Raw genomic sequence first — 25,511 nt, 5'->3', positions numbered from 1 at the left:
ACCTCAAAATCTGAGATGAAAGTCCAACTTACTAGTTCAAAAGGTCAAAACACAAAATTCAAAGTCAAAATAATGCTTTTAAAGAGCAAATATATGAGAAATAATGTCAAAGTTGGGAGTTTTAAGATTGGAAATAATACATAAAATTCAAAATCATGAGTTTAAATTTTGAATTGAGTCTAAAAGGTCAAAATTTGGGATTAAAAGTCAAAGTTAGGAGTTAAAAAGGTCAAAAGGTGAGATCAAATTTGAAACAGTGAGTTGAAAAGGTCCAGACATGACTTTAAATTCACAACTGTGAATTTAAAGGTTGAAAATTATATATAAAAAAATCAAAATTGTGAATTTAAAAGGTCAAAATATAAAAAAGTCAACCAATAAATTTGATTGTGAGATGCAAAATTGAAAATATGAAATGAAAACAAATTGATTTCTTTTCCACATTCCTGACTTTTTATCCAAAGACTTTTACTCGTTACTTTTTCACCTTTCAAAGGTTAAGTTTACATTTTTATACCGTTGTAAATCTGCAGACCTCATATCAGTGGGCCAATTACAATAAAAATATGATATGATCTTGAAGGCCAGATACAACAATACCACGGGCCTGATTTGGCCCCCGGGCCTTGAGTTTGACACCCCTGATCTAGACTGTCATTATGAAGTTTCATACAGATTAACTTCTAAATGATTTTTTTAAATGAAAACTTAAGTAAATATTGAAATATCCCATCCATCTCATACCTTTCTGTACCGGCTGCCTGGACGGCTGACACCTGCTGCAGCCGCACCACCACAGCAGGGTGTGCGTCCAAGTGTGTGTCACTTTCTGTGTGTATTTTTGTGTGTATTTCTTTGTCGGTGGAGGACGGTGTCTCGACATGTGCATCAGTGTTTGTGTAGTTGATGGAGTGTGTATTGGACTGGGTGAGGGAGTGTGTATTTATTTGTGTCTGGTTGTAGTGTAATTCCTCCAGGAACAGGTAGGGGGCGTCTTCGGGCAGAGATGCAGCAGGAACACTGTGACTGCCTGTGGAGTAATGGAACAGAAAGAGGCTTTTCTAAAACACCCAAGTGACCCAAACTAAAGCAGTTCATTTAAAAAGGCTTGCACTCTCTTGACTGTACTTTAATAAAAACTAGGGCTGAAAGATTTTGGAAAAATAATCTAATTGCGAATTTTTTCCCCAAATACTGTAATTGCGATTTGATACACAAATGTTCCTTAACTTTCCTTTATTCCCAAACAAGGGCTGGAGAATTCTTTAAAAATATCACAGTTTGATGATTTTTACTCATATTGCCATTTGGACATGAATTATTGCATTGAAGAGATTTTGTCATTCTCATATTTAATAAGAAAAAAGTACAAAAATTAAGAAGGTAGAATTTTTTGTTGACTATTCTAAAAAAACCTGGCACTTAAATGTTTGCATGATATGTCATGTATAACATCTCTGCCGCAAAAAAAGTGTAAAACTTGTATTTTGACACAAATTTCAGGTCAAAAAAATATTGCACCTCTTGCAATTTGAAACTTGCAGCAGGCCATATTGCAATTTCATCAAATTTCCAATTAATTGCCCAATCCTAATAAAAACTAAAATTATTGCTCCTCAGTTATCTTCATAGATCAACCAGTAAAAACACAAGTTATATCCTTTCATGTTTGATGTGGAAGTTTGTATTAGACTTGAGTACATTTCCTTTAAACATGCTTGAGACGTCACCTACACAAAAACAGCATAGAGCGCGACACAGTGGCATTAATTTCATAGACTGTAACTATGACTTAAACTGTTGACAGCCTTTTGTTTATGACAAAAACTAGACTAAGACTAACAAAAATATATCTGTGATGAATAAAACTGACAAAAACTAAGTTTAGTTTTCATCAAGATGGCTAAAACTAGATTAAAATGTAATATAGTTTTCGTCTGACATTCGAAATCTTTGATATTTCTCCACTGTGGGTAAATCCGTCAAAAAACAATGCATCCTTATCTATTCTGCCTCTCAGCTGTAGAAAGCAGGGACCCCAGGTTTGGCAGAGTGCAGAGAACACACTACCATGATTTGGCACCAGATTTAGGCAAGAAAATAAATGCTTGGACTAAAAGTAAAGACTAAAATGTGAGGACTTTTTATGGACTAAAACTTGACTTAGATGTTTTGAGTTTTCGTCGACTAAAACTCAAAAGGGTAGAAATGACTAAAATGGGACTAAACTAAAATGCATTTCATTTAAAGACTAAAACTAACACTAAAATGAAAAATAGCTGCCAAAATTAACACTGTTTCAGTGGCAATTTTATTCTCATGCTAGATTTTTAAGAGTGCATTTGTGAACCGTACCTGGGAAGGAGAGCAGCAGAGTGTTGTCATCAGCAGTGGATGGCTCATCAATGGAGTTAGAGGATCCTCCTTATAAAGAAAATCAAATATAAAGTGAGACAAACTACTCAAACCAGGTAAAACCAGCCTATTGACCTAAAGAGGTTTAGTTCAGAATCTCTAAAGTGCTTTGTTTACTTTTGTATAACTGTGTCAGACAGTACAACAGAGTTAAACTTGCAATATTCCTGTATATCCCACAAAAGCTCAAAAATAAGCAGGCATAGTTATGAATAATTTTAAGAACTGGACTCAAGGATAAGAAAGCCCTAACTTTTGTCCTGAAGTACATTTCTGGTGGCCAAAATGTAACTAAAAATAATATGGCGCTTAATACAGCTTCAAAAAGCCAAAATATTAAGTGAGACTAGAATAGCTGGCTTAAAAAATCAAAGTCTATTTCTTGGATGTATTAATTTCAAATGAAAGCTCCATGGTTCATTCTCTTACTTCCACTCAGGTTAAAGTCTGTGCTGCAGCACCCCCTACTGGCAGGGAAGGAAACAAAACCCCTCTTGAGCACCAGACTTTTCCTCTTTACCTCTTTAACACATAAATATTGCTCTTTCTGAAGCTGTTAGTAAGCCAACAGTGAAAATATGAACCTACAAAACATACATAACATTTATTGTATTTCTTACAGAAATAGATGAAACATTAGTTAGTGTCAAACTGATTATTATGTGGCCACACAGCAACTTATGACTACAAACCATTGGTCTGGATCATAGTAATCCAGATAACTTTAGGGTGCACTCAGTCTAGGCCCATGTGCACTTGTCCCGAAAAGTCCAGTTTGTGTAACCTGTCTGAGTGCTCTGTATCAGGTGTTCCCAAACTTGTCAGACCCCCTCTGTCCCTGGAGGTGGTTATAGCATACTTACACACTGCTGTGCATGCTTATATGGGTGTCAAATATGGATACACAGACCAAGAAAGCTGATGACATCTGTGACTCACTGTAGCCAGATGGTGCTGGTGGTCCCAGCTCTTCAACGTCATTATGGTTGATCACATGACTGGTGACATCAGCAGGCCTGTAGACCAACATGGCTGCCGGTGGTGGTGGACTGGGCGTCCTGATCTCCCACACCAGCTCTTCCTCTCCGTCCTCCTCTTCCTCCTGCAGATGGACGTCTGATCGGTCATCGGCTCCCAGCTGGGTGTTGTAGTGATGAAAGGACGATGCACTCCCTCTGCTCTGATTGGACGTCTGAAATCGATCCCCTCTGACACCCTCGTTGACCACATTATGGGTGAGGTTAAGGGTGCTGTAGGCGGGGCCTGTGGTGATGTGTTCCGCTGTGACGTCACGGGATGGGATAGTGAACTCGTAGGTGATATGGGGGAGCTTCCCGTTCAAGTTGTAGTACTGAACGTTCACAGAGAAAATCCCAAATTAAACACTTCACAGAGGTGTTAAATTCACATAAACTCTAATATCAGCGCTGTACATGTTTGTGTTTACCATCACATTCAGGCCCTGATGAGTGGGCCCCTGAGCAATGATGTACTCCAGCCCATCAGAGAACACGTTACTGGGGCGTCGGTATTTAAACACGGTTCCTGCCACTCGGAAGTTTTGAGGGTTATCAAAAACCGAGTGTCCATTAAAGAAAAAGTGCCCCGCCTCATCAGACAGGGCTACAGAGGAGAGAAAAATACTGGATCATTTAGGGTATGGATGAGTACAAATGTAGCCTGTCTAATCTCCTAAACATCTCATTTATAACATCAATAATAAACAAACGTGGTACAAACTTCCAGCTCACAGCACATGTAATTCAAATCTGTTGATTTGATATTCAGTTTAATGACCTTAAAGAAGTTGTAGGTTCTCACCCAGGATGTTCTCAGTCTTGTGTCTCTCTATGATCTGAATGTCTGAAGCTCCAGCTGGAATGTTGGCGATAAACACATAGCCTGATGGAAGAAACACAGATTTTATATACAGGTATAATGGTCTGTGGACTATGGTCTACAGCAGTGTTACTCAATCCTGCTCAACCAAAGAGCCAAGTTGTTGAAAAATACATTTGCAAGAGCCACAATCTAAGTGGTGAAAAGTGGCAATTAAAATAAGTTAAAGGTGGTAGAAATGGTCAAAAAGTGGAAAACACTGGGAGAAAAGTGGCAAAAATGGGTGGGAAGTGACCAAATAATGAGTTAAGAGTGGCAAAAATTGTCCAAAAAAAATGAGTGAAATGTGACTAATGTGGGCAAAAATCAGGAAAAAAAGGGGGGAAATGGGCAAAAAGTGGCATTTAATTGTAAAAGGCAGATTAATGTGGCAAAAAGTAGGATAAAAATGTCAAAAGGGAAAAAAAGTGTTAAAAAGAAGTGGCAAAAATGGGCTTAAAGTGGCAAACACTTGGAGGAAAGTGGCAAAAAAGAGCAGAAAGTGGCAAAAATGGGTGAAAAGTGGCAAAAAATTATTTACATGTGGCAAAAGTGGCAAAAACTCGGAGATAAATGAGTGAAGAGTGACTTAAATTAGCAAAAATCAGAAAAAAGGTGGGACAATGGGCAAAAAGTGGCATTTAATTGCAAAAGGCAGCTTAAATTGGGAAGACGTGGCAAAAAGTGGCAAAAAAATTGCAAAAAGGATAAAACTGTCAAAATGGGCTAAAAGCAACTAACTGAAGTGGAAAAATTGAGCTTAAAGTGGCCAACACTTGGAGAAAATTGGCAAAAAAGGGCAGAGAGTGGCCAAAATTGGTGAGAAGTGGCAATCAATGAGTTACATGTAGCAAAAATTGTCCAAAAGTGGCAAACATGTGGAGAAAAATGAGTGAATAGTGACTAAAATGGGCAAAATTCAGAAAAAATGGTGGGGAAATGGGCAAAAAGCATCAAAGAGCGGCAAAATAGAAATTTTTGATTGTCAGAGGCAGCTTAAATGGGCAAAAAGTGGCAAAAAAGGCTTAAAAAAGGGGCAAAAATTGCAAAAAGCAGTGAAAATGGAATTAAAGTAGCAAAAAATTGCAAATAAGGGCGATGGAAAAATGCAGACAAAAACTAGAGGTTGATAATTAAAGCCTTCTGTGCAAGTGTTGCAAACAAACTGATTAATTTTAGGTAAAACTTTCCTTTTGAAGGTTTTCTTGGGGAATAATGTTTCAAATAAGACATAAAAGGGCCACAAATCATCACAAATGCACCACAAGTCTCTCTAGAGCCACATGTTGAGTATCACTGGTCTGCAGTGTCAATGTATTGACAAGAACATGTCATGAAAAAAAAAAAAGTTGTAACTTCTTTACATAAAAACTCAGCCAAAATGTCCAGTACCTACAAAAAGTATTCACCCCCTTGGATGTATAACCATTTTGTTTGCTTTATAAATCAATCATGGTCTATATATATATATATATATATATATATATATATATATATATATATATATATATATATCTGTTCATAGTGCTGTATATATACAGTTTTATTGATGTCAGTTAACATGTGTGTTTGTGTGTGTGTTACCTAACTGTGTGAGTGCCTTCCTGTATGTTCCCGACACACGATGGCATGAAGTCCCGTTTCCTCCACAGACACCACATCTGTCTACAGTCTTACTGCTGTACAGCTGCCCGTCACAGCCCACGGGCTGCAAGAGAACACGATGGAACAAACAAACTTCCAAAGGTAAGACCAATTTAGCATGGCGTTAGGAAAAAAATCTTCTTTATTTGGGTTACCTGGCAGATTCCCTCTATACAGACTCCATGGTATTTGGTATCGCGGCAGAATGTGCCGTCATGGGCAGGAACCAGCAGCTGCCTCTCGCCTCCGATGGTTGTACACTGCAGGTCACATGGCTTATTGGAGATGCTGATGTAATCAGCTGCACAGGAAATTACACATTTTTAAACCATATTTACTTTATTGACATCACAGTATAGGATTTCTGTGGGGTGAAGTCTTTAGATTGAATTAGTTACATGTGGTTATCATTTGGGATTGCACAAACGCAGAGCTGCATGAGTGAGCTCAGCCTTTCTCTCTCGCTGTACTCAGTGTGACACAAATTCTCTCTCTGAGCAGACCCACTCCATTAGTTTGTGACTATTTACTTTCATCCTTTCTTGAAAGGACAGCATGCATGTTTTAAATAGTGTCCAGACCTGAATAGAGAGAGGTGTACCTGGATAAAGAGGTATCCACTGGAAGTATCTCCTTCCAAAGGCTTTGGAGTTGAACTGGGAGCACTGGTGCTGTTTAAAGCTAACACTGGGGCTGGGACAGGGCTGGAAAACACAACACATGATTTCTAACAGATTCATGTTCCAGTGTTAAGGGTTAAATAGAGACTATATTAATGTAAAATCTTTGTCAAGTCATACCTGGTTTGGACAGAGCTGGTACTGTTTAGGAGAGCCCACACAGTATGAGCTGTTTACATTCTGGGTGGTGGACAGCCTGAAACAGAGACAAGTAAAACTTATAGTTTCTTACTGTAAACTCGTAGGAAAAATCATTACGTATTAGGCGTCTCAATGTCTGCAAGACAAAGTAACACAGTGCCTTGTTATAACTAGAACTTCCACCTGGTGGTTATACGCCTCTGCTAGGTACACAACTGCCAGACAGAGAAAGAACAGTGGTGGGTAGAGAGGAAGGGATGGAATCAGATGGTTTCTATGTTAGTGAAATTTATAGCAGTGACTCTTAACTGGTCTAGTACCAAATCCCAACCTTAATTTCTGAAGTTGTTCAATCAAATCCAAACATTTTTAAGAATATGGCAGTTAAGAATCAAAGAGAAATTTCCGCCATTAAATTTCTGCCACCATTTTTTCCAGGAATATTGCAATACTCCTTTCATTGCTTGATGATAGATTTAACTGAACTCCAGGAGATGTTCAGTGCCTTGGATTTTTTTTTAACCATCCCCTGACTTGTTCTTTTCAGAGCCTTTTCTCTGAGATAATTGGGGTGTTCTGTTTACTCCATGCTGTAATGGTAGCAAGGGGTACTGATTAGCCAGAGAATGGACCTTCAAAACACAGGTGTCTTTATACTACAATCACTTGAGACACATTCACTGCACTCAGGGGATCCCCATTTCACTAATTGTGAGGCTACTAGCACCAAATGGCTGAACCTTTGTGGAATTAGATCAGTCACTTTAAAGGAGGCACAAGCAGGCATCAGGTGAATGTTGATAGTGTCCTGTTTTCATTCCAGCCACATCTAAGAATACTGTGCACTGCAAACTCAGATGATCTGGACAAGTCAGCTGCAGGGTGCGCTAAGCAAAAACTTTCATTGCTTGGATACGCCTGTTTCTGTGATTCTCACTGGCGAAATCGTTTTGCAAAGCTCCCGCTTGAACCCTTTGGGCCCGGTTAGAAAGTGACAGGACCAATTACATCGAGGGGCAGTACTTTCAGGCGTGGCAGAGTCTTGACGTAAGCAAGCAGTGACAAGAGGCCGGTGCAATTATGGCGTAAGACATTAGCATGGATGCTGCTAAAGCGCCAGTTTTATCAGAACTTGACGATATTTCTTCATTAAAAGAAGAACAAAGAACAGCAGTGAGTTGTTTTCATTTCAAAAAACAACAAAAGTCGTGTACTGACATGTCTACAGTCACAATTGTTCCCGTAATGCAGTTCTCTATGGAGTTTACTCCTTGGTAGGGGCTATGTCATGTGTTTTGTTGCTCTGATTGGCCCGTAAAGATGTGACAGACAGAATGTTCATCCAATCACCCCCCAAGTTTTTTTCAAAGGCTCTGCCCTTTCCCAAACACTGTCTATGAGTGGTTTATCAGATTGATGTGTGAAACAAATCCTTCTGGCTTGTCAGGTTATCATATTTTAGCATTTTGTCTCACTACAGCATGCACTTTAGATTTGTCCGTTTTACACATTAGACATATCGGCAACTGTCATCAGTGGATCGATGAGTGTTCATAGGGTCACCATCAGCCAAAGCCGATCTTCCATTGGTGCATCATTTAAAACTACAAACTGGTGAAATAGTCAAATATCTCATCCTTATTACAAGAAACTGAAGCAACAATAAGGTCTTGAGTTAATTCTTAGGGCTTGTTTGAAAATGAAAGATCCCTGGGGAAGGAGCAGTATCAAAATCAGCATTCCCTTTTCTTTTCCTCACCTAAGTCTGTCTTATTTCTCCTCTAAACAGTGATTCACTGACTTTTTGCACTCATAATGAGAAGAGAGTTTGACTCTATAATGAGTAGATGGAGCAGCTGCCACAAAGAACAAACAGTACTTAGATATACCTCAGAGACACTTGGCACAAATCACACAACACATTCAGAGAGCCTCATACCAACTGATGCTAATGTGTTTTTTAATTCCAAACTTCCCCTGATTTTAGCTCAGCTGAATATTTCTCAACTCTAATGGAGTCAGAGCTGAAAGCTCTACTCTTCCTTTTCCACTTGTTTTATAGCTGTTTTTTGGCTTATTGTTTTAGTTTGAAGTCTCACAAGCTCTGCACTCATTAACATCTTCTCAAGCAGCAGAAAAACTGTTTACAGAAAAAAAAAAGCTCTAGCTGCATCAGATCCTCACCAACATAAACAGCACTCTCAACGACAGGAAGGGGAACTTCTCCAAACAAAATCTCTCCCTTCAGAACATGATACAACATCAACATGGAGGCTCTTCATCCGTGTGTCACCACGGTGGTGCAAACAACCGTTTTATCTGTCACTGCAACTGTAGAAATAATAAAACATGATTTAGTAAATGGATAGTGTTACACATTTTGGCCAGCTGTGGCTTCCGTAGATTGAGCTATGCAAGGTACGTTGGGTTCAGGATGAGAATGCTGCTGTACCACCACGCTGTTAACTTTTAGCAATAAATAATTAAACTTACAGTTGGAGTATGACTATTAATTTTTATACAAGTAACCTAACAGGGTTAGGATATAACAGATAGGTGTTAAATTTAATCCCAAGTACTGTTATTATGGATTAATTATCACACTGTGAAACCTTTACTCTTGGAAAATCCTGAAAGCCAAAGACAGGTGGGTGATTTAGCTTGATAACCTTGTTATGTTGCTTAGCCCTAAATTTATGATGGGATGGGAAGGGTCAGCTGCTTGTTTTAAAAATGGCAGCTGCACTTTTATGGACACCTGGCGCGCTTTCCTGGCCCTGATCCGGCTCACTGCATACTGGGTGCTCAGGACCTGCATGGCTGGTCCAGACTGTGGGGGTGGCTGTGTGCAACATGGAGAGGTCAGCTGGAAAGAAACCTGAAGAGATGGGGCATGGATAACGGCCATCAGGAGGCCGGAGCAGTTGGCGAAATGACAAACTGGCATATGCCCCGACACCTGACCTTACCTGACTTAACCTCTATAAAAGTTGATTCAGATTCTCTTCTCAAAGAACTGTCTTTCAATAAAAGTTTCACTAACATATCCAGAGAAGAGCCAATCCAGTCCTGGTTTTGGACATCTGTCTGATCCAACCCAAATAGCTAGACTGGTTAACTGCAACCATGTGCCAATCCATAGTCCCATTCTGTGTGGTCAATCTATACAACTCATTGGCTGCAGTTATTTTTCCAATATGTGAGAGAATTTATTCTGATTGGACATTGAAACTTCTCTGGTCACATGGATGCTACAAGATGTGATCTAATTCAGATATGCATGTTCATGCATCATATATTTGATCTGAACAAAACTGCTCTGACATGCACAGCATCATCCCACCGGGCAAATCTACCAAAAATTTCCCATAGAAGAAGGTATTTTTCAAGTAAAAACAAAGTTGTCATGGCAACAGAACAGTTTTTTTCTTTTTTGCTCACACCATGTTTCTGTCTGTTCTGTCAATAGGACACACATGCAACAAAAATCATCCCAAACAGAGAGAGATGATCAGATTGGGTGTTTTCATGGACACTGATCTGAACAACTATCAACATAAATCACCCCTCTCAATCAGAGTGAACTTTTTTTCTGATTGAGCTGAATCTGATGATGATCTGGTGTCTAGAAATTGTGGAGCAATTTCAGAAAAATGTTCCCCCAAAGATGTTGAATATCCCACCATCTAATATCATCAAACGATTCAGAGCATCTGGAGAAATCTCTATGAGCAAGGGAAAAGGCTGAAAGTCAGTACTGGATGACAGTGATCTTGGGCTATCGAGAATTTTTGCATTTACAACAGGCATGGTTCTGTACTGGAAGTCCAACACTTACAGAAATCATTGTCTGTCAACACAGTTGGCAAGTTAAAGTTGTATCATGCAAAGAAGAAGCCATATGTGAGAACAATCCAGAAATGAAACCATCTTCTCTGGACCAAAGCTCATTTAAAATGGACTAAGCCAAAATGGAAAACTGTTCTGGGGTCAGATGAACCACAATTTGTAATTGTAAACCATGGATTCCATGTCCTGTGGACTAAAGAGGAGAGGAACCCAGCTTGCCATCAGTGCACAGTTCAAAAGCCTCCATCTCTGATGGTAAGGGGTTGCATTGGTGCCTCTGGCATGGGCTGCTTACACATCTGGAAAGGCAGCATCAATGCTGAAATGTATAAGGAGGTTTAAGAGGAATACTGTATATGCTCCCATCCAGACAACATCTCTCTCCAGGAAGGCTTTGACTATTTCAGCAAGACAATGCTAAACCACATATCGCATCCATCACAACAGCATGGCTTCACAGTAGAAGAGTCCAGGTGCTGAAGTGGCCTGCCTGCAGTCTAGACTATTCCCAAATTGAGAGCATCATAGGAGGAAAAATTCAGCAAATATAACCCAGGACTGTTGAGCAGCTAGAATACTACATCAGGCAAGAATGGGACAACACTTCTCTCCCAAAACTCCAGAAACTAGCCTCCTCACTTCCCAGATGTTTACAGACTGTTATTAGAAGAAGAGGGGGTGCTACACAATCATAGCCCTGTCCTTCTTTTTTTGAGATGTGCTGCTGCCATCAAATTCAAAATGAGGTAATGTTTTTTTAGCATCTGATATGTTGTTTCTATTCTCATAAAATATGGGTTACATTTTAGATAATGCCCCTACTTTTTGGCATTGGGGTTGTTTAATAATAAGGGATGTATTGTTTTTTGTCATAGTCTCTTCTTGCTCTTTGGTTTGCTCATGAATCATGCTCGTCGATTATTAAGCAAGCCCTCTGCGCTGTGGAGGGGTTGTCACTGCAGAACTCCAACATGGAGTTAATGCATCTGTCTTTCATTAGCATGTTAACCCCCCACCCCACACAAACACAGCAGCTCTGTCGATCACCGCCTCTGTCTTCAGTCCATCCTCCCGCTCTGTTTAGATGGTGAGGAGAGAGAGACAGCAGGAGGAGGTGAGCGGGAGGTCACTATGTGAGAGTGTCACATCTAATTGGCAGAAGGTGATGAGGACAGGGCAGAAGAGGAAGGGGAGCGAGGTGAGCGCCGTGGGGAGAAGGAAGTGGAGAGGAGAAAAAAAAAATGTAAAAAAAATGAAAAGAGGAGTAAAAGGGGCAGACATAAGGGGAAGAAGTGGGAGAGGAGGAGGAGGGGAGCAGCAGAGGCCAAAAGTGAGGGCAGGGTGGTGTTAATCATGGTTGACAGAAACTTCCGCAGGTCTGACTGGGGGAGGTCAAAGGTAACAAGATGGCTACAAACACGCTTAACCTAACATCCCTCTGTGCATGGCGGTGTCTCTGCTCACCCCTCCAGACTGGGCTACTGCACACACACACAGAAAAATTATGAAACATCAGAAAAATAAGCTTATTAAACCAAGGTGGTGCATGTGCATGTCTCCTGCTGAGAGCGTCTCTGTCTGCTTTTATAGGGAGACTGACAAATCCAAGAAATAAACATAGAAAAGACAGGAGGTGGTGCTTAAAGTTCCTGCCCGGACTGATCATTTAGGAATTATCTTTTCTGCTGAGATGAGCTGAGATGTTGCTTTCTCTCATTAAAGGCCATAGCTCATCAATGATCTCTATCTGCCTCCCTCTGCACTCATATTTCCAAGTTTAATCACAGCAACTGCATCAGAAGGTTTGATTTGAGCTGCAACGGCTCAGTTCAAACCAATGAGACTGTTGCCAGCAACGCTCCAAAACTGTCTTGTCTTCTTGCCAATCTTTGGTCTGAACTGGGCTTTAGAGCGCAGTCACCCAGTTGCCTGGTACAATGCTGAAGCATGTCCCCTGTAGCCTACAAGACACCCTCACCCCCATGGACAGCACCATGGAAAAGCACACAGACATCACGATGACTCTACTGACTTTGCAGCTTATTTTGAGTCATTTTGGTTGGATAAGCACCCCAACACTGCTAACGTTTAAACTGATTGTCTAACAGAAACAGTCACTTTCACCCATACCCATTCATGTTAAGCATGCAAGGACAATCGTACCATGCTGAAGCCGACCTCTTCCATCTGTGCCAGTGCTAAGGAAGTGTATCGTTCCTGAGTGAGGTATGGAGCACTCACACAGGCCAAACCAACAGAGCTCTAGGGGAAAGGTACAGACTGCCTTGTGTGAGCGCCTCCTTAATTTCTAATCAAAACATGGCAAACAAGGCTATAAAGTAAAATCCTCTTGTTGTCAGCATGAATGTTTTACCTACCTTTGTATAAGACAGTGTCTCTCCTGACTCCTTACTCCTCCTCCACAGCTCCTGGAGCAGGAGGACCAACTGGACCACTCTCCCCACCACTGAAACACTTCCTCCTGGGAGAAACCACACACAGTGCAACACAGAGAAATAATAGCCTTGCATGTACATTATAAAAAATCAGCAGTATGATATTGAGACAGAAAGATTAGAACTAAAGTGGCTATAAAAAATTTTTCACCCCCTTGGATGTTTTATCCAAGAGGGCGAATGTGGAGACCGGTCTCAAGACCACATTTTGAATGTCTTGGTCTCGCCTCGGACTCAAGAGCAGACTAGTATGATTTGACACCAGATTCAGGGCAAAGAGAATAAATGTTTGACTAAAATTAAAGACTAACATGTAACACTTTCTGTGGAAAGGGTAAAACTGACTAAAATGTAAGTAAAACTGATGAACATTTTAATCTTAAGATTAAGACTAAAATTAAAAATAACTGCCAAATTACTCCTGGTCATTACATAATGTAAAAAGTTTGATATTCACCAGCTCAGTCAGCATATGTAGGTGGTCTGAGAAGCCTTGTAGACAGAGCAAGTACTGGCACTAGGGATGAGAATCGAAATCTGGTACCAAACAGGGCTGAATGCTTTCAGAAGATAATCCAGTATTTTTTTTTTTTCTCCCAATAGTGCGATTCAATATGTGATAATTTTTTAAGTTCCTAACTGTGTTTGTTATTCTTGACAAGCAAGCAATAAGTCATTCTATATTACAATGCACACAATGTTTAGTAGATTAAACTAAGGCTTAGGAATTTGGAAAAAATATCTTATTGCAACTCACTGAAAATTCAATAAGAATTGTTCAATTATATACTGAATAAATAGCATTAGTTGCTTTTCTGTCCCCTTGATGATGCTACTACACCCTTTGTCCAGTGAGGTCGGCAGAGGTCATACAGCAGGAGAAAGTTAATACAACCAACATGGCAGCACCAGGGAAAGGACATTAGGAATGCAAGCAGGGCACGAACAACATGGACATGACACATGGGGCTTGCAAGGAGTGCTGCATGACAATTAAATATTTCTGTAACAGCAGCAGGTGTGTATTTGCTCTGTGTTATTGTTATGTAGTCTGTCACAGCGCAACATCATCATCGAGTACATAGTTGATGATTGATTCATTTATTCAAAATCAAATGTGTGACTGATCACCTTGTCATTCGTCTGTTTCACATTCTGTCCTCCGGTGCTGTGTGGTTGTGGATGGGTGTCCCTCTGCTCCCCCCTCCCTCCACTTCTGTCCTGGCAGACAAACACCAACAACACACAAACATCTACATTTAACACATATAACTGAATGGATTAACGATGAATTTCTGTACACAGAAATCTCAATTCAAATAGTCTGAAGTCTAATTAACAACTATTACCTGTGGACCTGTGATAATTTGTCATTTACCCTATGACGGCAGTGTTTGGTGTGGTGCATTTGCACTGGACAAGTGAAGTCTGAGATGTACTCAAATTTACAGACATTTCTGAGAGAAAACATAGGGGTGCTGCATTGTTGCATCAATGAAAACTCAGTGGATTTTTATTTCTAAAATTCATACAAAAAATGTCATGCACATTGCATTCTGCAGGTGACCTTTCGTGCATGTGTCCAAAACTTACTGTGAACCACAGTTTCCAATGGACAAAAAAGGCTTAAGTGTTTTTTCCCTCTTTCAATTTATATATTAACAATTTTTAGACCTGTAGCAAACTGCCAATGTCTAATAAAAAAATCCAAACCTATCTGGCCCTATGTGAAAAAAATAATTGCCCCATTGTTAAATCATGAGTTAACTGTGATTAACCACAGTTCTTGGAAAGCTGAGTTCAGTTTCACTGGCCACAGCCAGGCTTGATTACCGCCAGAATTTTTGAACAAAAAAAAAATTCACTTAAATTGAAGCTGTCAGCCTACAAGATCTCAAAAAGAAAAACCTCATGCCACGATCCAAAGAAATTCAAGAACAAATGAGAAACAAAGTGACTGAAATCTATCAGTCTGGAAAAGGTTACAAAGCCATTTCCAAGGCTTTGGGACTCCAACAAAACCATAGTCAGAGCCATTATCCACAAATGGAGAAAACTGGGAGCAGTGGTGAACCTTCCCAGGAGTGGTCAGCCAACCAAAATGACTCTTTGGAGAGTTCCAACGCAAAAACCACAGCTGACAAAAAAACCCCACAAAGGCTCATCTCACATTTGCCAAGAAACATCTTGATGATCCCCAAGACTTTTGGATAAATAATCTGTGGACTGACGAGACATAAGTTGAACTTTTTGGAAGGTGTGTGGCCCATTACATCTGGAGTAAAAATAATACAGCATTTGATAAAAAGAACATCTTGCAGTTCTGAGGTATTATTACAAATTACAAGAGGACCCTAGGTAATACTAATCCCGTGCGAAATGAGCCCAAGACAGGTTTACATAATGGCTGCCTGGTAATTTAAATTGATATTTTAAGTATTAAAGCTGTACAAACACATCATGGTTTAGTAATTTAGCCCAAAAAAATCTTCATATTGTACCTTTAAGTTAAGTCTCTTCTTTTTCGTTATGGCAGCTCATCTCACCACCAACATACACACACAGACACACAAACATGAACGTTCATCAAGCCTTATAGTCCACATAGTGTGTTGTCTCAACAGGGTCATTAACAAGCCCACACAGGCTCCGTACTCTGTCAGATTAGCCTCTGGCTAGTTCAACACAACCACACTCGTACTCACATTCACTCACACAGGAGCTTCAAGTATTTAGATTAAACCAGCGGATACAATTACATCTCACGCATCTCAGTTTTAGTCACTGGTACACACTGGTTTACAAACTTTTATCATCAGCAAGGATCTGATGCAGATAATCTGATGGATTAACATAACCCACATTTATTTAAGTGAGTCTTTTTTTCCAGATTCTTCACATTGACATAAGAGATCTCTCTCTCAAGAAAGACCTGATCAAGAAGATCAGGAACACAGTTTTCAATAAAAGAAAAAAAATCAAACTCATACAGTAATATCAGAATCTGCTAAAATAGTAGTGTTAAAAACATCCAAAATAGCTACAGTGGCGTACACAAAACAAGATAATCTTGCTGATTATTGTCCTGATTCTCCCCTCCCAATCAAAAATGTATCTCGTGGTTTTTAAGATTTTCTAGGCAGATTTTCCTGCAGTGTGAGGCATGTTAAGACGGATTTTACCCTCCAAGATTTGCTCAGAAGACACTTAGAGCCACTCTGATTTGTAGTAGGGCCGCATAAACTTCATGTGTTTTGTTAATGACACGTTTTTGGTAGCAAGTTTATTTTGTACTCTTTATTACAATATCTACTTTGTTATCATTATACTGTATCTGAGAGAATAGAGGGATTTGTTTGTTTACATTACCTCTACATTATGACCCAGTGAGAAAGTACAGTATGTTTGTTGTCCTATCAGCATTTATCCACATGGAGGCGGCATTTTGGGAGTCCGTAACACTTCTTTTTGAAACCAGGTCCCAGAGTGAACAAATCTATAAAAGCCTACCATTTTGTCTCTGTTTAGACAGCCAACCGCATCTTTCTTGAAACAATTACATCACACATAGCATAGCCCACTTAAGTCCCATGCATGGCTCAGGCCAAAACAACAATGGCGGGTTACAGGGTTGTGTTCATGCTGCAGGAGCTACTGAGCTTATCATGGCTTTTACAGCAAAATCTGATGCTCCTTTACCACCACCGAGAACAGCACACACCTGATGGTCTTAGACCCACCGCAGAGATATTATAACAGATTCTCTGTAATCTTCTTCTCTCTTTCGGTGCATTTCCATGGCAGCGTTACATTTTCATTTACAAGATTTCAGCGTTTTCAGTGGTTCAGTGATTACACGGGCATTTCCTGAAACGATCTCGTGTTTACGGAAAACATTTTCAAAACAAAACAGACATGTATCGTTTTTGTCTCCGTGTGGACAGGGCCTTAGTACCATTAACCCCTTAAAGCCTGAAAACACAAATTATAGGGCTCCACTTGAGGGCATTTTTATCATTTATCATACTGTATTCTGATTTTTTTTAGTATTTTATTGATCATTTTGATTAGAAAGAGGTATCATAAAAGTATGTATCAAATATGATACAACAGGCTTTAAGGGTTAAATGTATATTAGGGGCATCCAAACTGGGGCCCATGGGCCAACTGTGGCCCTTGGTCATTTTGGATTGGCCTATAATAAATCCATAAAAAAAAAAAAAAAAGAAATATGGTTCTCATTAGAACATAAAATGACTTTATAGTAGGGCTGGGCGATATATCGAGTTTTTATAACATATTGATACATTTTAAAATGAGATATAGTAAAAGACATTATGCTATGTTTTAGGACCACACCTCAACCACGCCTCTTTCAGCATCCATTCCTGCATCCAGCACCGTTTCCTCCCACTCCTTTTCTCCGATTCTTTCTTTCTCCTAAAGACAGGACCCTAACAGACTTCATCATGCCCTGGAGTTATGGCAAATCCCAAAAGAAGCTCCCCAAATGGATATCAGCAATTTATGACACATCAGCTACATAAAGCTGAGTACTCTGTGCTTAAATGTTATACAGTGTCTCTTGCATACATTATAGAATATATTCCCTTGGCTGTTATACCCCCTTTATTGATTTTGAATCATGCTCAACATAATCTGGCTTTTTTTTTTTTTTTACAAAAAATGAATAAAAAAACTCTAGAATGTCAAAGTGAGAACAGATTTCTACAAAGTGATGTCAATAAAAAATATATTTAATGTAAAATAAGTGACTGCATAAATATTCACCCCCTTTAAAGTGACTGACCCAATTCACCAGAGGTCCAGCCAACTGGTGCTAGTAATCTCACAATTAGTGAAATGGAGATCACCTGAGTGCAGTGAATGTGTCTCCAGTCCAGTCCAGTAACTGCAGTATAAAGACACCTGAGTCTGGAAGGTCCAGTCAGTGGTTAATCAATAATCCTGGCTACCATTACGCCATAAAGGCAAAAGAACATTCCAAACAACTCAGAGAAAAAGGTTATTAAAAAATAAAAGTCATGGGGTCTTCACATAAAATTCAAAGCCTCTTAACATCCCTAGGAGGTCATTTAATTCCATCATCAAGAAATAGAAGGAATACGGCTCATGTGTAAATCTGCCTTTATCAGGACGTCCTCACAAACTCTGTGACTGTGCAAGGAGACTAGTGTGAGAGGCCACCAAGAAACCTATGACTACTCTGAAGGAGTTCCAAGCTTCAGCTGCTGAGATGGGAGAGACTCTGCAGACAACAACTGTTGCCTAGGTCTTCACCAGTCAAAGCTTTATGGGAGAGTGGCAAAGAGAAAGACACTGTTGAAGAAACCTCTGATTAAATCTGGGCTAGAGTTTGCCAAAAGGCATGAAGGAGACGCCATGGTCAAGTGGAAGACAGTTCTTTGGTCTGATGAGACCAAAATGGAGCTTTTTGGCCAATCAGACAAGACACCAAACACCAAACACAAATCACCTCAAACACATGAAGCACGGTGGTGGCAGCATCATGCTGTGGGGATGCCTCTCTGCAGCCGGCCCTGGAAGGCTTGTAAAGGTAGAGGGCAGAATGACCGAGGGCAAATGTAGGAAAATCCAGGAGGACAACCTTACTCAGTCTGCAAGAGAACTACAGCTTGGGAGAGGATTTATTTTCCAGCAAGACAATGACCCTAAGGATACAGAGAAAGCTACACAGAAATGGTTAAAAGACAACAAGGTGAATGTCCTGGAGTGGCCGAGTCAAAGCCCAGACCTCAATCCAACAGAGAACTTGTGGATGGACATGAAAAGGGATGCTCATACCTGATCCCTGTGCAGCCTGACAGAGCTTGGAGTAAAATATCAGTGTCCAGATGAGCAAGCCTGATTGAGACCTATCCACACAGACTGAGTGCTGAGATTGCAGCCAAAAGTAAATAAAATACTGACTTAAAGGGGGGGGAATGTAGAAATATGTTTTTACTTTGACATTAAAGATGCTTTAATTCATTTTTTGTCCAAAAAAGCAAAATTATATTGACCATGATTGATTTATAAAATCAATAAAATGCTAAAACATTCGGGGGGGGGGATACTTTTTGTGACACTGTAAGAGCAAGATCTGGCTGGTTTGCTTTCTTAATAGACTTGTGAATACTTTTTAAAAAGAGCATACATGAGCCTTTGTTTATTGGCTTGTTTCCCAAAGAAAACATCAGAGAACTCTTTGTAAACGAACTGAGCTGTTCATCCTAAAACCCACAAACTTTGTCACCACAGTACAACCAAGCATCTTTATAGAAAGCCTTACATCACTGTTTCTAGGCTGCATCATGGTGTTTGTGTGTAATAAAGTGTAAAGAGAGCTTTACTCTGCGCGTCCTTGCCAAGAAAAGTGTCTCAGATGTTCTGCCAGTTGTTGTGCGCTTCACAACTTTCTTTCTGCTGCTGCCATCAATTTTATGTGTAATTGAATTCACATCCAAAAAAGACAGATGTGACGTCAGCGTTTTTTCTATATCAGCTGGATCCGTGCTTTCTTAAAGATGGGGCATTTTATTAGTTATCTGTCAGGCTTTCATGTTTAGTCAATTAATGTGCAAAGAAGCCAAACTGGGCTGATTTAGAGGAGGTTTAAGAGCCTCTGGGTACAGCTGAATCATCAGCCTTCAGTGGAGGGCTATCACTGTGCTGACGTCTTCATTCTGTTAAACAGTCGGGCTGTGAAGACCTTTTGGTCAGACGGCAGATCAGTTTGGTCATGTAGCCCCCAGTGAGCCAAATGGTCAGTGATGTCAGCGAACAACATTCAGGCAGTGATGCACACAAAAAGAGCAGAGGAGAAGTGCAGCACGATCTGGTAATAATGCGTGATTGCAACTATACTGAACAATCTGTGATATAATACTTAGATCAGGGGTGTCAAACTCAATCACAGGAGGGCCGAAATCTGAATGTAGGTCTAACCTGAGGGCCTGACAGGGTCAAGATTTAACTAAAACTGTCAACCATGTTTTCACAAGTAATGAATTTTGGGGGAAATTAAACAGTGATGATGAAGGATTTTAAGATTTCTGAAAAAAAAGTTAAAATGATTAAATATCACAGCATCAGTGTTACTGTGTTTCCATGACAAATAAACGCTAAATAAATAAATGAGTTTAAAGGATAAAAATCTAAGATAAAAAGTCAACTTTACAAGTCCTAAAGGTCAAAATACAAAATCAAAAGTCAAAATAAGATTTTTAAAAGGCAAATATAGGAGATAGAGGTAAAATAATGAGTTTAAAGAACAAGATATGAAATAAAATACAAAATGAAGAGTTTAAAAAGTCCAATTAGAAGATACAATTTAAAATTGTGACTCTAAAAGGTCAAAATATGAGATTAAATTCTTGATCAGGAGTTTAAAAAGTGAAAACATGGGATTAAAAGATAAGATGAACCATTATTCATCCCAGAGTGGGGAAATTTGCAGTGTTAATAGCAGCAAAGGATCAGCATAGCAAACATAGAAGAATAAGTACATTCATCATGAAGTGCACAGATAATTCTAATATACAAGAAAAAGAGAAGAAAAATGTAAGCAATCACCAACACAAAAACTAAAACTGTTCTACACAGTGAACAAAAAAAAAGAAATTGGACATGTTATTGGACATTATTTGAGTTACTATACCTGAGAAAAAGTAGGAATTTGCAATTGTAATAAATATAATAAATATCTAGCCTGTCAGTATTGCACATTGGGGTAGCATTAAGTTATGGCCATTAGTTGTGCTTAAAAAAAAAGGCAAAGAGTTTAAAAGGTCAAGATTTGATTTAAAAGAAAAAATTGTGACTCTAAAAGTTAACAATATTAGGAAAAAAAGGTCAAAATTATGAATTTAAAAGGTCAAAATATGATCCTAAGTTTCAGTCATAAGCTTTGGATGTAAAATGAAAATATGAAATGAAAACACAAATCAATTCCAGACTTTTTATCTAATTATCTATCTACAATCTATCTAATTAAGTCTAATAACTCAAATATTAGCCAGAAAATTCCAATTTTTTGGAACTGAATTTTTTTTTTTTTTTACCTTCTACCAAAATCCCCCCAAAAAAGAAAAAATGCCATAAAATTTCTCATATTTTTTTGTATCATATTTGATACATCAGACCTGATAATCCACTGGAAGGAAATTTTTATCATTTATCTGATTGTACTGAAAAGTTTTTTTTTTAGTAATTTATTGATCCCGTTGATTAGATAGAGGTCTCATTAAGGTATTTATCAACTATAATACAATAGGCTTTAAAGGGTTAACTTTCTTTTATTCCTAAACAAGGGCTGGAGCATTCTTTAAAAATATCACACTTTGATATTTTGAATCGTATTGCCGTTTGGATATGAATTGTTGCATGGAAAAGTTTGTTCATTCTCATATTTAATAAGAATAAAGTACAAAAATTAAGAATGTAGAATTTTTTGTTGAATATTCTTTAAAAAACTGGCACTTGAATGTTTGCATAATATGTCAGGCATAACATCTCTGCTGCTGCGAAAAAGTTTAAACTAGTAGTTTGACGCAAATTTCAGGTCAAAAAAATGTTGCACCTGCTGCGATTGTAAACAGGGCCAATAAATGCCAATAAAAATATCAAACCAATCAAACCCCAGTTCCAAAAAAGTTGGGGCGCTGTGTAAAATGTCAACAGAAAAAAGGAAAATGCAATGATTTTTGAATCTCATAAACCCATAGTTTATTCAAAGTAGAACATAAAAAACACATCAGATGTCAAAAATGACAAAATTTGCCATTTCATAAAAAAAAAAATACTAGCTCGTTTTGAATTTGATCACAGCAGCACATCTCAAAAGAGTAAAGACAGGGCCATGTCTACCATTGAGTAGCATGTCCTCTCCTTTAACAACAGTCTGTAAACACCTGAGAAGTGAGGAGATTTGTTGCTGGAGTTTTGGGAGAGGAATGTTGTCCCATTCTTGTCTGATGTAGGGTTCTAGCAGCTCAACAGTCCTGGGTCCTCTTTGCTGGATTTTTCCTTTGATGATGCTCCCAATTGGTGCAAGGTCTGGACTGCAGGCAGGCCACTTCAGCACCCGGACTCTCTGCGAAGCCATGCTGTTGTGATGGATGTGGTCTAGCTTTGTCTTGTTGAAATAATCAAGGCCTTCCTTAAAGAGACGTTGTCTGGATGGGAGCATATGTTGCTCTAAAACCTCAATCTACCTGTCAGCATTGATAGTTCCTTTCCAGATGTGTGAGCTGCCCACGCCATAGGCACTAATGCAACCCCATACCATCAGAGATGCAGGCTTTTGAACTGTGCGCTGGATGGTCCATCTCCTCTATATTCCTCAGAACTAGGTGTCCTCGGTTTCCAAAAATAAATTAAAGTTCAATTCATCTGACCAAAGAACAGTTTTCCAGGTTTTTTTTTTTTTTCTTATTCCATTTTAAATGCGCTTCGACCCAGAAAAGATGGCAGCATTTCTGGCTCGTATTCACATATGGCTTCTTCTTTGCATGATCCAGCTTTAACTTGTTCTGAAGATGGCACCGTGAGCTGCATCAACAGCCAATCATTTCTGGAAGCAGAGCCCATGAAGTGATTTCTGGTACAGAATAATGCCTGTTTAAAATGCAGTGGCCCCTGAGGGCCCCAAGATCACAGCCATCCATTAATGACCTTCAACCTTGGCTCCTGTGCACAGAAATTTCTCCAGATTCTCTGACTTTTTTGATAATTTTATGGACTGTAGACTGTGGAATATTCAAGGTCTTTGCAAATTTACGCAGAGGAACTTTTTTTCTGAGATTGTTCCACAAATTTACATGCAGTTTTCTGCAGACTGGAGAATAGGACACATAGGATGACGCACCAAAGCACCAGGGGTTTGCTCTGACCAAAGGCGAGTGACCTCGCCCTGATCAGTGGGCAGAGATCACGGGAGAACTGTGAGTTCATGCAGGAACAGTTTGTCAACAGCGGACTATTTTACCTTTTTGGGTTAATTTATCATCCTTTCCAGTATAAGTCCATTAAATTATTGCTTCCACCACTGGGTGAGTACATTAGGAATTTAAAAGGTTAATGTTTGCTTAAAGGATCTTTGTTTTATGTAAAATTCTTTGCCTAAATGTCAATGGCGCCATTGTAGCTCTGTGACCCACTGACCTCTCAGTGACCCTTTGCTCTCACTGCAGGATGAGACGTAACATTGATTGACCAATGCATTGACCAGGACTCTTTGCATTGTGTTGTACTTTGAAAGAACCGGATATTCTACACTTGTGACTTCCTGTTTGGAGCTTTCTGATTGACGGTAATTGACGTGGTTTGGCAGCGGCCAGCACTGAAAATAGACCTGCAGCTTATCTCAAAAGAGGTGGAGCGGAGTGGTGCTCCAGAGACGAACCGCTGCCTGACTGGAGCGCCAGCTGTGGAAATGCTCTGATAGACTAGAGAGGGAACGATGTGCTTTGCAGTACGATTCGCCCGTGGATTGCGGTGTGGTTGCTGTAAGTGGAAATTGGAGGCGAGTGACTCTGCCTCTTTAAAATGCTCCTCTAATACCCCGTCATGTTGCTGACGTCTGTTCCTAGTTAGCCCATTTAGTTGCTAAACACTCCTCCAGCTGTACTTACTTTTCCAGCCTTTTGTTGCCCTGTCCTGAATTTTTTAAGATGTTACTGCAATCAAACTCAAAAGGAGTTAATATTTTTATGAAACTGTAAAATGTCTGAGTTTTAACATCAGATATGTTGTTCATTTTCTACTGTAAATAAAACATGGCTTTATGTGATGATTTGTGGCTCTTTATGTCTTAATTTGAAATATTATTCCCCAGAAAACCTTAAATAAAGGGAAACTTTGACCTCAGAAATTGTAAGTCACATTAGTCAGTTTCCCATGCTTTAATTTTCAATTTCTAAATTTGTCTGTATATTTCCATTGCCCTTGTTTGCAATATTGTTGACACTTTCAATCAATTTTTGCTGATTTAAGCCCACTTTCATCACTTGTTTTTGCCACTATTTATCCATTTGGCCCAGTTTTACCCATTTAAGCTGCCTTTTGCCATTAAATGCCACTTTTTTCAAAATTTTTATTTTTTCCCAAATTTTCTACTCATTTTACACTCAGTTTTATGTGATGTTTTTAACACTATTTGACCATTTTTGACCTGTAACTCATTTTTTGTCACTTCTCGCCCAAATCTTGCCACTTTCTGCCCCTTTTGCTATGTTTTCTTCCCCATTTTTGTCACTTTTAACCCAGTATTTGGCATTTTATGCCGATTTTGCCCCTTTTCACCCATTTTTGCTGCCTTTTGACCATTTTGCCCCCTCTAACTCATTATTTTTTTTACCACTTTAACCCATTTTTGTGCCACTTTTTACCATTTAAGCTTTTATGGCTCTTGCAAAGGTATTTTTTTAACAATTTGGCTCTTTGGTTAAGCAGGGTTAAGTAACGCTGATATAAACATTTTAGTAAAAAATTCCTAAATATTGTAGCTTTAACTACAACTACTGATTAACCAGGATGACAAAATGTCCCTCCTTGGCATCCATAATTTATCTTAAATCTATTCTACAGACACAGAGCATGTTTTCTGAACAGCACTGTGAAAACAGAAGAATTAAACATGCTTTGGTAGAAAGAATGCTATTTTACATCATAGCAATAACCTACTCAACAGGGAGTCAAAGCGGGGCAGTGGGGTTGGGAGTGTGGGAGTCTAAACCTGCAACTTTGATAATGAACAGAGCAGCCATGGTTTAAAAAGCAGGTTTAGGATATTTGGAGTGTTTTTTTAGGCAAGCACTCTCATTTTTCAAAGTTAAACGGCTTTTAAGCAGAAAACACCACTCACCATTCAGCCTGTGACCCGTGTCCCCTCTCTAGTTAATAGAACTCATGTGAACAGATAGCAGACAGTGGTGTTAAACGTGGTTACCGTTGAGTCCTTGACGCAGCACTCATGCATCCCGTTAATTCAACAAAGTATCACCGTTTTCTCGGGGGGGACAGTGTCATTCTCGCATTTGGTAACAGATAGCTCTCCTTGCATTGAATCTTACTCTGTGGTTCTACGGTTCTGCTTCTCTGGAGGCTGTTAAACTCAGACACTGTCGCTGCTGGCTTCATTCTAACCTGGTCGAACAGGAAAAAAGCCTCCGAGAATGAAGTAAAGGTGGGATAGAGGGGGTCGAAGCTCTGTGACAGACTTTGTGAGCAAACTCCCCAGTCCCCTCCGTAACTTTTTCACCACTTTAAAAAGCACAAACAGCAAAGAAAAGAGAGGGAAAAGGGTGACAAACAGCGAGTTATTTACCTTAACGTGCCAGTTGTTGTTGAGCGGGAGAACCGGGAGGTGCAGCAGGAGGAAGGAGCAGACCGGGAGAGCTAAGCCTCCGTTACCGAACATGGTTCA

General features: G+C 39.4%; 1 protein-coding gene across 5 annotated transcripts in view; it reads right to left on the bottom strand.

Moving 5' to 3' along the window:
- Window positions 1–25,511, bottom strand: part of si:ch211-267e7.3 (ADAMTS-like protein 2) — a 33,766-nt gene extending 8,255 nt beyond the window's left edge. For 3 of the 5 annotated variants that reach the window (XM_041803771.1, XM_041803772.1, XM_041803775.1), the window contains exons 1-13: window positions 25,413–25,511; window positions 14,195–14,284; window positions 13,521–13,580; window positions 12,986–13,089; window positions 6,738–6,813; window positions 6,539–6,641; window positions 6,093–6,238; window positions 5,878–6,001; window positions 4,237–4,317; window positions 3,863–4,038; window positions 3,355–3,766; window positions 2,356–2,424; window positions 745–1,030 (exon numbers count right to left, since the gene is read on the bottom strand). In XM_041803771.1, coding sequence (XP_041659705.1) covers window positions 745–1,030; window positions 2,356–2,424; window positions 3,355–3,766; window positions 3,863–4,038; window positions 4,237–4,317; window positions 5,878–6,001; window positions 6,093–6,238; window positions 6,539–6,641; window positions 6,738–6,813; window positions 12,986–13,089; window positions 13,521–13,580; window positions 14,195–14,284; window positions 25,413–25,505 — 1,820 coding nt within the window. In that variant the 5' untranslated portion in view covers window positions 25,506–25,511. The remainder of the gene's footprint in view (window positions 1–744; window positions 1,031–2,355; window positions 2,425–3,354; window positions 3,767–3,862; window positions 4,039–4,236; window positions 4,318–5,877; window positions 6,002–6,092; window positions 6,239–6,538; window positions 6,642–6,737; window positions 6,814–12,985; window positions 13,090–13,520; window positions 13,581–14,194; window positions 14,285–25,412) is intronic. The other 2 variants (XM_041803773.1, XM_041803774.1) reach the window with 2 other exon arrangements.

The sequence above is a fragment of the Cheilinus undulatus genome, linkage group 13 (assembly GCF_018320785.1).
Source record: "Cheilinus undulatus linkage group 13, ASM1832078v1, whole genome shotgun sequence".
In the NCBI taxonomy this organism is placed as follows: Eukaryota; Metazoa; Chordata; class Actinopteri; order Labriformes; family Labridae; genus Cheilinus; species Cheilinus undulatus.
This window is presented reverse-complemented; position numbering and strand designations above follow the sequence as displayed.